We start from the raw sequence: 13,480 nt of genomic DNA on the forward strand, positions 1-13,480 counted from the left end.
CCATCTGATGAGTAACTGAATAATTGTTAAAAATTATTTTTAATATAACCAATCTCCCATCCAAGGTAAAGTTAAGACCTTGACCATAACATATACATCTATACCCCAGATCCCATCCACTTGTTTTCACGTAACCCATCATTTGATGACTTTTTAATATTTATTGAGTAAAGTGCAGATTACCTATTGGCTTTCAAGACATTTCGCATTCTGATGTTAACAGACGTGTTTTGGCTCCATATTCTTTCTATATGCCTATGTAAACTCCCTAATCCAGCCAAAAGAGTTTGCTTCCATTTCCTTACCTTAATTTTGTCTCTTCATCTTTTCTCATCCCATTCCTGAAGCTCCTCAATGACCACTCCTCCACCTCCCACCCTTCCTGAAATGACCCTTTCTTTTTCTTTAGAAATATTTGTGCTTAAATCTCATCTACTTCATGAAGCCAATTTCCCAACTATGCAAAGTAATCACAAATGTACATTTTTCTTTCTCTGAATTCGTAGAACATTCCTTTGGTCCTCTTCTTGTAAAACTTCAGATCTTAGTATTTTTTCTTTTCCCCAAATTAATTCGTAATCTCCTAGAAGGCAAGTATTGGGAGTTGAACTAAGACTTTGATGGTATTATAGCATGGTATTTAGCTGTGTCCAAATCCTGTCCAAACCATTACCATTCTCTCCTTATATTATTCCAGAGACTGTATGTATATGCAGAGGATATTGGGGAACAAGGTAATGCTTTATTAGCAAGTCTCATGCTTATAACCGCTAATGGAGAGTGCTATGTTCTTCTGGACTGGAGCACAAAGCTTTGACTCAAATGGGATCTCTTCCTTTAAATTCAGAATCTTACCCCTGGCTGGCAACCTTTCCCAAAGTAATGTGAATGCCCCTGAGAGAAGATGAGAGAGAATGCAAAATTACTGGGTGTTTTTTTTTTTTTTCCTTCTTCTTCTTACTGATAGGGTCCAAAATATGAAGGAAGAAGAAGAAGCCACATTCAAATGGGGGACCTTTATCTAAAATAACTTCTACCTACTAGGAAAAGTGACCAATTAGTGCCAGTTAGGACTTTACCTAATTAGTTTGAAAGTGAGACTTCTACCTACTAGGAAAAGTGACCAATTAGTGCCAATTAGGATTTAACCTAATTAGTTTAGCCACTCCTTTTTAGGGAGGAATTAAGGGATAAGGTGGTGAGGGTAGAAGAATAGAGCTTTTCCTTCCTCTGTATTCATCCAGTTTTAGTTCTTTCCATTGATCCATTGGTTCTGTCAACTGAGAGTGAATTTATCCTTTCTGGAGACGGAGATCATCAGAATGTAGGGGAGGACTGCTACCACCTTTGTCTGTGCCCTTTCTCAGTCTTAGTTTCTGTCCTCTAATTCTGTTAGAGAACATGAACAGTTCAGTTGTTGTCTGGTGTTGTCCCAAGAAACCTCTGAAATGGGTCAGGATGGACATTAACTATAGATACTGAAGGCCATACCAACTTCCCATCTTGAATTCTAGCTGGATCCAGAAGGAGTTACACATTGTGTATTAGTGACAGCATAGTCCAAAAATATGCACCTGAGTGTCAAAATGTGAAGACCTCCACTTTCTAGGTTGGGGCTCTTCCAGAGTAGCTGGCATCTCACAAGTTTGTTTCTTCTCCTGTTGTTGCCACAGAGAATTTAAAGAGCCAAACTGAAATCTCTTTCTTGGAAGAATTAAAGCCCAGAAATCTCTCCTCTCCAATTTCCTAACTCTGTTTTGTCCCAGCCAAGGAAGTTTCACTCAGATGCATGGATGGTCTCAATTGGTTTAGCCACCATGGCTTAGATTGTCTTCCATTGAACCCGGCATCATTCCTTCAGCATCTTCAGTGTGGGATTGATCCAGCTTTGTCTATCAAGTGATCTACTTTCCCAGGAACAGACAGAGAAGATGAAAGGGACCAAAGCAAATCTTGTTTTTTGTTTCTTCAGAAGCCAGTTGATCCATATTAATTGATTTGGCATTCATATCCTGGAACTTAGCTGAGTTGGTAGAAATCTTCAGTCAAGAAGATATGCTTTGGACTTCCCTGGTCGTCCAGTGGTTAGGACTTTGCCTTCCAATGCAGGGAGTACAGGTTCAATCCCTGGTCAGGGAGCTACGGTTCCATATGCCTCGCAGCCAAAAAACCAAAACATAATCAAGAGGTATGGTAAGAAGTTCAATGAAGACTTTAAAAAAAGAGAAGATATACTTTTCATATCTTTGGGGGAAGAAAATCTGCCAATGTATTTTGCTTCCTGTTGTTGAGATGGGCATCTGAAACACTTCTGTTTTCTTGCTAAAGTGCAAATTGGTGGTGGAGTTACCTCTCTTGGAATCTTCCCTAACATTTCCTTCCCTCCTCCTTAGGATCCACGTTGATGTATTTAAAATATTTTGCTTTCCATTTGCCCATGAACTTCTGCTTTTCTGGCGTAATGATGCAGAATCTTAATTCTTTGGTGAGCTCTGCTCAGCAACTCAACTGCTGCTACCTCCTAATCAGGATGGATGTCACATTTATGAGATGATTCAAGGCCTGCTCTTTTCTTCTCTCTGTATTTTTTTCCTCTAGATCTTCCAAGCCTTTATTTTTGGTTTGTTTGGTTTCAGTTCCATGCTGTGGTTGCTGCTGTTATGGTGTGGTTTGGAGTTTTGTAGGCCTTTGAAGTCTGCCTTTTAGAGAAGACTACCTTTTTCCTAACTTTTCTCTCTGCCAGGGAATTATCCTTAACAAAGTCCTGAGCAGTGGATGATGCTTTCCCTGTGCCCCTTGGGGACCTCTGCCACATAGTACTGCCTATCATCTTGCCTTCCTTCATCTTCATAGTTTTTACGCCTTGAGTAGATTACACTATTTCATCAACCACAGATATAATATTTCCTGCCATCTTTTTTTCTGCAGCAGGCATACATGCCTTTTATTCTGTATCATTTCCCACCATTGTGCCCTGATTCATTAAAAAAATTTTTCTTTTTGGCTGTACCATGTGGCATGTGGAGTCTTAGTTCCCCAGCTAGGGACTGAACCTGTGCCCTTTGCATTGGAAGCCTGGAACCTTAACCACTGGACCACCAGGGAAGTCCCATCCCTGATCTGTTAGGTTGGTGCAGAAGTAATTATGGTTTCAGACCCTGAATCTTTATTAATCAAAATAGGAACCATTACAGTCAACACAATTTTGCCAACAAGAAATAAGTTTGTTTATCCTTGTAGTATAAAAATCCATGCTTTGGGATTCAACGAACTCTGGGAAAGCATTTTCTTCATCTTGTTGGTTGTAGAAGCATTTCCCCAGCAAAATGTCGTTGAGATGCTTGAAGAAGTGAGAGTTGGCTAGAGGACAGGTGACTATGGCAGATGAGGGAAAACTCTGTAGCCCAGTTCATTCAACTTTTCAAACGTTGGTTGTGCTAAGTGCAGTCAGGTGTTGTTGTAAAGAAGAATTGGGCCTTTTCTGTTGACCTGTGCTGGCTGCAGTCATTGAAGTTTTCTGTGCATCTCATCAATTTGCTGAGCATATTTCTCAGATATAGTGGTTTCGCTGGGATTCAGAAAGCTGTAGTGAACCAGGCTCGTAGCAGACCACCAAACAGTGACCATGACCCTTTTTCTGGTGCAGGTTTGGCTTTGGGAAGTGCTTTAGAGCTTCTTTTTGGTTCAGCCACTGAGCTGGTCATGGCCAGTTGTTGTGTAAATTCCACTTTTTGTCACGTCACAATCCAATTGAGAAATGGTTTGTTGTTGCATACAATAAAAGAAGACAGCACTTAAATGATTTTTTTTGATTTGCTGTCAGCTCATGAGGCACCCGCTTATCAAGTTTTTTCATTTTCACGTTTCCAATTTGCTTCAACTGCCAAATGACCACAGAATGGTCTGTTGAGTTCTTGGGTAACTTCTCGTGTAGTTGTAAGAGGACCAGCTTCAGTTATCCTCTCAATTGGTCATTGTCAGCTTCTGATGGTTGGCCACTACTCTCCTCATCTTCAAGGCTCTCATCTCCTTTGCAAAACTTCTTGAACCACCACTGCACTAAATGTTCATTAGTAGTTCCTGGGCCAAATGCATTGTTGATGTTGTGAGTTGTCTCTGCTGCTTAATGACCCATTTTGAACTTACATAAGAAAATCTCTTGAGTTTTGCTTTTTGTCTAACATTATTTCCATAGTCTAAAATACATATAAAATAAGCAGCAAGTAATAATTCATTAGCAAGAAATGTGCATTAAAATGATATATAACATAATCACATTTATTTAAGAATATATTTCAATATCAAATGGCAGAGTTCAACAATGCAAAACCTAAATTACTTTCGCACCAACCTAATATTTTTATTTGGCTCATCTGAGTCTAAAAATTTTGTTACCCCTTAATTGGACCCAGGTTTTTTTTCCTTTATCATTGGCAAGTCAGATCCAGTTTGCACAATCTGTAGCTTCAGTCCTCATCTACTTTCATTTGCTTTGGGGCTCACTAGAGGATTTATTTGGCAAAAACAGAACTATATTCAGCAACATGGAACTGAACATTATTTTTCCTACAAAGTTAAAAGCACATTGTATCTCCTTTCTGACCACTTGCCCAGTCCCCATTTCTTTGAGAGATAAAGCTTCATCTAAATTATTTCATCTGATTGTTAATTGTCGTTTGTAACTTTATTGCTACTTCAGTCTCGGGTATTCCTTTAGAAAGGTGGATGAATTCATTACATATTCTAATGTATTGTCTATGGATTATAAGATAAAGTCAAGCATGTATCTGCTAATACTTTTCAAGTAAAAGTAAAAGACCTGTTTTAAAACTGAAAAGTTAAAGACCTGTCTTTAAACTTAGAAATGCCTTAATAGTAGGCTTCCCTGGTGGCCCAGATGATAAAGAATCTGCCTGCAATTCAGAGACCCATGTTCTATTCCTGTGTCAGGAAGATCCCCTGGAGAAGAAAATGGCAACCCACTCCAGTATTCTTGCCTGGAGAATTCCATAGACAGAGGAGCTTGGTGGGCTACAGTCCATGGGGTCGCACAGAGTCGAACATGACTGAGCGACTATCACTCACTCACTCACTCATAATAACCTCATTTAAACCATTATTCACACAATGTGAGAGAGGGGCAAAGCAAAGTCAAGAGAATAGTAAAAGACATTTATGGCAACAGTCTAACCCCAGCAATAGAAGTTGTCATATATCTATTTGACAAAATATTGAATGTTCTTTAAAAAGAATTTTGGCAGCAACGTGGATGCAACTAGAGATGATCATACTAAATGAAGTAAGTCAGAAAGAGACATACCCTGTATTATTACTTATATGTGGGATCTAAAATATGATACAAATGAACTTATCTATGAAACAGAAACAGACGCACAGACACAGAGAACAGACCTGTGGTTGCCAGGTGGGAGAGGGGTGGGGAGGGAAGGACTGGGAGTTTGGTATCAGCAGGTACAAACCATTACATATAGAATGGATGAGCAACGAGATCCAACCATATAGTTCAGGGAGCTATATTCAATATCCTGAGATAAAGCATAATGGAAAAGAACATAAAAAAGAATGTATATATATGTAAAACTGAGTTACTTTACTGTATATCAGAAATTGACATTGCAAATCAACGTTACTTTAGTTTGAAAAAAAATGAATTATGAAGGCCATGTAGAAGTGCAAAAATGTGTTGAGATGCTTTTGTATTTTACCATTTTCATTTAACATTATTTAAGCTTGTAGCCATAAATGTTACATATGGATAAGGACTAGATAGAATATGCAGAAATAATTATGATTCTAGATTTAATTTATTTTGTGTATAAGTTTATCTACTTTGATGATTTGCCTAGAATTGAAACTCTGAGTCATTTCTATTTTCCCAGTTCCAAGACCAGAAAGGAGCTCTTTCATTTAAGTAAGGGCCTTCAAGGGAGAAGGGAGACCGGTGTCCTTGGAAGGAAGGCAGACCTTGGAAAGATGCTGGAGAGGAGGGAAAATTTTAAGGAAGTTGACCTAAGGTTTTGGAGACAAAGAGGGAATTAAGAGATCAGGAATTAAGAGAACAGATAAGGACGGAAGCGACAAACTACTGAGGACTAAGCGTCTTTGTGGTTTCCTGTGGAGCCCTGATGATGGGCTGACTTCACAGTGCCAGTGAAAATCATTTGCGTGCTGTTTTGACATAGCTACTGAGTCCTACGCTGGGAAATTGGTCAGTCATATTATCTAAAAGAAGTGTTTGTGAACTCAGGATTCAACTGTATAAATATTGTTTATTTCTTTCTGTTGTAAAGTCTAAATGACATTACTAAGAAGTTGATTATTTGAAAACAGGAATTGATATTTTGGTGAATAATGCCAGTGCAATTAGCTTGACCAACACATTGGAAACACCTACGAAGAAAGTGGATTTGATGATGAACGTCAACACCAGAGGCACCTATCTTACGTAAGTTGAAGAGCTGTGGGACAGACTTTCCTGGTGGTCCAGTAGCTAAGATTCCTTGCTCCTAATGCAGGAGGTCCAGGTTCGATCCCTGGTCAGGAACTAGATGCCACGTGATACAGCTAATACCCGGAGCGGCCAAATAAATACTTAAAAGAAAAAAATGGCTATGAGTGTTGCAGTGCTTTGTCAGAGAACTAGTTGTGAACATATTTGAATAAGGTTAGCAATCAGTTTGAAATCTAGTCAATCCTTATTTGTATTTCTAAGTTTTAATTAAACATATCATCTCCAATGGGCTTCCCTCATAGTTCAGATGGTAAAGAATCCACCTGCAGTGCAGAAGACCTGGGTTTGATCCCTAGGTTGGGAAAATCCCCTGTAGAAGGGAATGGCTACCCACCCCAGTATTCTTGCCTGGAAAATTCCATGGGCTGAGAAGCCTGGAGGGCTACAGTCCATGGGGTCGCAAAGAGTCAGACACAACTGAGCAACTAACACTTAACTTATCATCTCCAGTATTATATGTGTTTGTATCATGTTAAATGCATGCTTATAGAGATTCTATAATAAGGCTCAACTGTATTTTTGAACAGTTGATCTTTCTTATACCCAGCTCACTTTATTCATTTATTCAAATGCCCTGTAGGCCTTTAAGCTTACAGCACTCAAAATAACATGATTCATGTGAAAGCTAAGAAGTGCAGTGCCTAGCACACAGTGAACTTAGCTGCTTTATTAAGCTCAAGATACTAGTATCTAAGTGTGGCGCTGAGTTTTCAGTATAATGAGTAAGATAGGGCATGTTGCCATGGAAAATGTACCTGGTTAGGGTTAGTGATGCTGAGGGTTAGGCAAGCAAAGTGCTGGTGGAAAGGTTTTGTCTAATAGATCAAAGGAGAAGCTCATGTTTATAATGTAAATAAAATGAACTTTTTCCTTTGAGTGTGAAATATGGTCTTATTGCTTGGAATAGGTTGTTCGTTTCCTATCAGTGTTTTGAGGTGCGGCTTCACTGTTCTAATGACTATCAGTGGTAATGTTGTTTGTCCTTCTTTCTCACTCCCATAATTATGAAGTACCTCTGGAATGGAAAAACAATATGTACAAAAACCCTTTACTTTAGTGATATTAATTGTATTTGGTTTATAAACTTAAAATGACATTGTAGATGGTAACAAGAATTTTGTACATTAATAAGAAAGAAACTAACTTAAGAAGAATGGACTAGTTTCAAGTCCTAGAAGTTATTGAATGTGAAATAAAACTAAACACTATGAAGTTAGTAAGCTACAATATGTTATTAAGCTGTGTATTATAGCTTAATAGTTAAATATTTGAAAATATTGGACCTGTGTCTTTTGTAAAATACCTATCTTTTTGAATGGGATTTTTAAAAAAACAACTAAAATTGCCCCCAAAGGAATATTGCATTGTGTGTTGGCACAAATTAAGTTTGGTAATGTGTTGAGAATTAATATTATTAACTTACAGTTCCTTTGTGGTAGAAATACCATACCTACCAAGATGAAAAAAATCAGAATGTGTAAACTAATAATTTCAGTTGTTTATTTCATGTTTAATATATGTACTGTTCTAAGTACCTCATATATATTGTCTCATTTTAATCCTTTGGTCAGTCCTAGATAGTAGCAAGTATTACCAGCATTTGCAAATGAGAAAACTGAGAATCGGAATACTCTATGTATCTGCCCCAGATCACACAATGAAGGGCAGAAGGAGACTTTGAACCCAGGTCTGTCTGACTTGGAATGATGTAGTTGAAGATAATCTAAGTTGGATTTAAGCCTAATGTGCTACTTACTTGATTGTTTTCATCAGGCAGATCATATTGTCAGGCCATTATATAAAGTTTCAAAGGATGAATATTAGTTGCTTTTCCTATCTTCATTCTTGATAAATGGGAAAAAAGCCAACAAAAGTATCCTATAAATTACTGAACAAGTTCAGTTGCTCTGTAGAAGTAGTTTAACATATGATTTAAAAAAGTAATGAAGCTGTTAGAAAGCTAGCAGTTTGACTTGTGTTTTCTTTTGCTTTCAGATCTAAAGCATGCATTCCTTATTTGAAAAAGAGTAAAGTTGCTCATATCCTCAATCTCAGCCCACCTCTGAACCTGAATCCACTGTGGTTCAAACAGCACTGTGGTAGGTGGTAGGTGAGGGGATGACTTGTTTAGTCAATCTGTTTCACATTAAATCAGTGTATTGATGATGTAATCACAGTTTGTACATACTGATAACATTAAGTTTTCTCTGCAGAAGTTGGTAGCATTTTGGTAAGTAGATTCTTAATCTTTTATCTGTCAGTTTTTAAATGCAGGTATAATTTACATTAAATAAAATGCATAGTTGTTAATGGTTGAGTCTGATGAGTTTTGACAAATAGATACACCTGAATAACCAATACTCAAATGAAGATATGGATATCCACCATCCTGGAAAGCTCCCTCAAGTACCAGTGGGTGTGTTTTACTGTATATAACTTATTCTTCAATAAAGTTGATTAAGACTACCATGATTGACATGTATGCATTGCTATGTTTTAAATGGATAGCCAACAGCAACCTGCTGTCTGGATCAGGGAACTCTGCTCAATATTATGTGACAGCCTAAATGGGTAAGGATTTGGAAGGGAGTGGATATGTGTATACGCATAACTGGATCACTTTGCTGTATACCTAAAACTAGCACAGCATTGTTGATAAACTCATATAAAATAAAATTAAAAAAAAAACTGTCCATGAATTACTTTACTTTTCACACCTAATGATGTAAGATGAGTATGCTAAATAACAGGCCTTCCCCAGTATCTCAGTGGTAAAGAATCCACCTGCAATACAGGAGACATAGGAGACATAGGAGACATAGGTTCGATCCCTGGGTCAGGAAGGTCCCCTGGAAGAGGGCATGGCAACCCACTCCAGTATTCTTGCCTGGAGAATCCCATGGACAGAGGAGCCTGGCAGGTTATACTCCATAGAGTTGCAAAGAGTCAGACATGACTGAAGTAACTGTGCTACAAAGACAGAAATATAGATCAATGGAACAAAATAGAAAGCCCAGAGATAAATCCACGCACATATGGACACCTTATCTTTGACAAAGGAGGCAAGAATATACAATGGATTAAAGACAATCTCTTTAACAAGTGGTGCTGGGAAAACTGGTCAACCACTTGTAAAAGAATGAAACTAGAGCACCTTCTAACACCATACACAAAAATAAACTCAAAATGGATTAAAGATCGAAACATAAGACCAGAAATTAAAAAACTCCTAGAGGAGAACATAGGCAAAACACTCTCCGACATACATCACAGCAGGATCCTCTATGACCCACCTCCCAGAATATTGGAAATCAAAGCAAAAATAAACAAATGGGACCTAATTAAACTTAAAAGCTTCTGCACAACAAAGGAAACTATAAGCAAGGTGAAAAGACAGCCTTCAGAATGGGAGAAAATAGTAACAAATGAAGCAACTGACAAACCACTAATCTCAAAAATATACAAGCAACTCCTACAGCTTAATTCCAGAAAAATAAATGACCTAATCAAAAAATGGGCCAAAGAACTAAATAGACATTTCTCCAAAGAAGACATACAGATGGCTAACAAACACATGAAAAGATGCTCAACATCACTCATTATCAGAGAAATGCAAATCAAAACCACTATGAGGTACCATTTCACGCCAGTCAGAATGGCTGCGATCCAAAAGTCTACAAGCAATAAATGCTGGAGAGGGTGTGGAGAAAAGGGAACCCTCTTACACTGTTGGTGGGAATGCAAACTAGTACAGCCACTATGGAGAACGGTGTGGAGATTCCTTAAAAAACTGGAAATAGAACTGCCTTATGATCCAGCAATCCCACTGCTGGGCATACACACTGAGGAAACCAGAAGGGAAAGAGACACGTGTACCCCAGTGTTCATCGCAGCACTGTTTATAATAGCCAGGACATGGAAGCAACCTAGATGTCCATCAGCAGATGAATGGATAAGAAAGCAGTGGTACATATACACAATGGAGTATTACTCAGCCATTAAAAAGAATACATTTGAATCAGTTCTAATGAGGTGGATGAAACTGGAGCCTATTATACAGAGTGAAGTAAGCCAGAAAGAAAAACACCAATACAGTATACTAATGCATATATATGGAATTTAGAAAGATGGTAACAATAACCCTGTATATGAGACAGCAAAAGAGACACTGATGTATAGAACAGTGTTTTGGACTCTGTGGGAGAGGGAGAGGGTGGGATGATTTGGGAGAATGGCATTGAAATACATATAATATCATATATGGAACAAGTCGCCAGTCCAGGTTCCATGCACGATACTGGATGCTTGGGGCTGGTGCACTGGGACGACCCAGAGGGATGGTATGGGGAGGGAGGAGGGAGGAGGATTCAGGATGGGGAACACATGTATACCTGTGGCGGATTCATTTAGATATTTGGCAAAACCAATACAATATTGTAAAGTTTAAAAATAAAATTAAAAAAAAATAAAAATAAAACCCTTAAAAAAAAAAAAGAAGTAACTGTGCTAAATAACAAGATTTATGTACAGGTGCCTCCTTTGAGTTTATTGTATCATATACTTACTCCTTATTTCAACATAATTCCATAAAATTTGGAAAGGAGGACATTTGGAATAAGAACCCACAGAACAAAACTAAAACAAGTTCTGTTTTAATTGACTCTGTTAAATGAATTTGCAACCTTTTGTTTATGTTTTACTAGAAGTAGTCTTGCCAGGAAAATCCCATGGACGGAGGAGTGTGGTAGGCTGCAGTCCATGGGGTCGCTAAGAGTCGTGTCACTTTCCCTTTTCCCTTTCATGCATTGGAGAAGGAAATGGCAACCCACTCCAGTGTTCTTGCCTGGAGAATCCCAGGGACGGGGGAGCCTGGTGGGCTGCCGTCTATGGGGTCGCACAGAGTCGGACATGACTGAAGCGACTTAGCAGCAGCAGCAACAGCAGTTTTCCTTTAAATGGCCAGTTTCATTGAAAAAAGGATAAAAAAAGAAACAATAATGTAATTTATCCCCATAATATTCAGAGGAATAAAAGTTTATTACTGCCTCTTTTTTTTTAAACAATTACTAGGATGGAAATATGTTAAAGTAGTTCATCCCTGATATATATAAAATTATTTACATAGAAAACTGTTCTTTTAAAAATAGTACATTAAAAGTTTTTGTGAAATGAAGAAGTGAAGTTGCTCAGTCGTGTCCGTCTCTTTGTGACCCCATGGACTGTAGCCCACCAGGATCCTCGGTCCATGAGGTTTTCCAGGCATGAATACTGGAGTGGGTTGCTATTTCCTTCTCCAGGGGATCTCCCCTACCCAGGGATCGAACCTGGGTCTCCCGCGTTGTAGGCAGATGCTTTACCGTCTGAGCTACCAGGCAAGCCCAAAGTTTTTGTACTAATATAAATATTAAATAATTCTGAAAAATGTATCAAGGAAAAACAGTAATAGAAGGAAATTGGTTATTTATACTCACAAATTAATTTGTTTCCTAATTAAATTCTTGATGGTTTCTTTCAGCTTACACTATTGCTAAATATGGTATGTCTATGTGTGTACTTGGAATGGCAGAAGAATTTAAAGGTGAAATTGCAGTCAATGCATTGTGGCCTAGAACAGGTATGTACTTATGAAAGAAACCCATTTGTTGGATTCTCATTTACTGCCTTAGACACTCTCGGGTGGGTGCTGCTACCGCTAAATCGCTTCAGTCGTGTCCAACTCTGTGCAACCCCATAGACGGCAGCCCACCAGGCTCTGCTGTCCCTGGGATTCTCCAGGCAAGAACACTGGAGTGGGTTGCCATTTCCTTCTCCAATGCATGGAAGTGACAAGTGAAAGTGAAGTTGCTCAGTCATGTCCGACTTAGCGACCCCATGGACTGCAGCCCACCAGGCTCCTCCATCCATGGGGTTTTCCAGGCAAGAGTACTGGGTGGGTGGGGTGGGTGCAAATGAGTAGATCATCAAAAGGAAACCTCAGTATGTCTGTTTGGAAACAAGTTCAGCTTTTTATTGTATATGAAGGACCCTTTTCAGTCCTTCTATTTGACTACATGGTTGCTGTACTAGAAACACTAACACTGGAAGAGTCTCATAAAAGCCAATAGGAAGCCAGCTGCACTTCCCTAACCTTTTTTCCACCCTTGTCTTTGGTACCTTAAATTCTGCAGATTCTCTTGCAGTTACTTTTATTTTCTCCTCACACATCCCAGAAAATGCTTCTTTACTTTCTTGTACTCTTACTAATTTGTCTTTTTCCTTTATGAGAAGCTGACTTTTCTGTACTTTCACATAAGTTCTGAGTTCACAGAGTGTCTGGATCCCCTTTAGGTGACAGGGTAACCTGCCTATGGCTGGGCTTTGTATGCAGCTTTTGAGTTAAATGTACAGTGGAAGCTGATGGCTTGCAGGTTAGGGAACATGTTGTGTAAACATGAGGGGAGGAAAATGACAGAAAGGGAAGACTTGTCCTACTTATCCTCCACTTATATATCAGAACAACTTAAAGGAAGAAAAAGAAAAAAAACTATTCTTATTCTACCTTTTTTTCATATATTTAATAGTGCCTATGAAAACCTTAACCTCTTTTATTTTCTTCACTCTAAATGACAATCCTACCCCACAAAAGTATGAAAAAGAGAAAACATAGTGGGAATCACTTTTTCATTTCACTTAAAAATTAACAGAACCTTTGTTGCACTAACATCAGGACTCCAACATGTAAGTTAGTGTGACCCCTTTCTAGGGAATCTCCTTAGGGTCAATACAGGATTTTCCTGATTCTCCCCATTGGGTCATTTAATGTATTCCTATATCTTCTAAGGACCTTGATATTGTTTATTCCCATTCTTCTTCCTTCTGGCATTGTTTTCTTTGTTCATTCATCACTCAACGAATACCTAGTGGACAGTTGCCATGGGGCAGACATTGTGCAGGGTTCAGTGGACACCT

General features: G+C 38.5%; 1 protein-coding gene across 5 annotated transcripts in view; it reads left to right on the top strand.

Annotated features, from left to right (window-relative positions):
- HSDL2 (hydroxysteroid dehydrogenase like 2) overlaps nucleotides 1–13,480 on the top strand; it is a 60,380-nt gene that overhangs the window by 18,845 nt on the left and 28,055 nt on the right. For 4 of the 5 annotated variants that reach the window (XR_235716.5, XM_059888969.1, XM_059888968.1 and 1 more), the window contains exons 4-6: nucleotides 6,352–6,466; nucleotides 8,528–8,631; nucleotides 12,048–12,146. Coding sequence is in view for 4 of the 5 variants with exons in the window: in XM_059888969.1 (XP_059744952.1) it covers nucleotides 6,352–6,466; nucleotides 8,528–8,631; nucleotides 12,048–12,146 (318 nt within the window). In the remaining variant the exon portion in view is untranslated. The remainder of the gene's footprint in view (nucleotides 1–6,351; nucleotides 6,467–8,527; nucleotides 8,632–12,047; nucleotides 12,147–13,480) is intronic. The other variant, XM_005210518.5, reaches the window with a different exon arrangement.

The sequence above is a fragment of the Bos taurus genome, chromosome 8, assembly GCF_002263795.3.
Source record: "Bos taurus isolate L1 Dominette 01449 registration number 42190680 breed Hereford chromosome 8, ARS-UCD2.0, whole genome shotgun sequence".
Lineage (NCBI taxonomy): Eukaryota > Metazoa > Chordata > Mammalia > Artiodactyla > Bovidae > Bos > Bos taurus.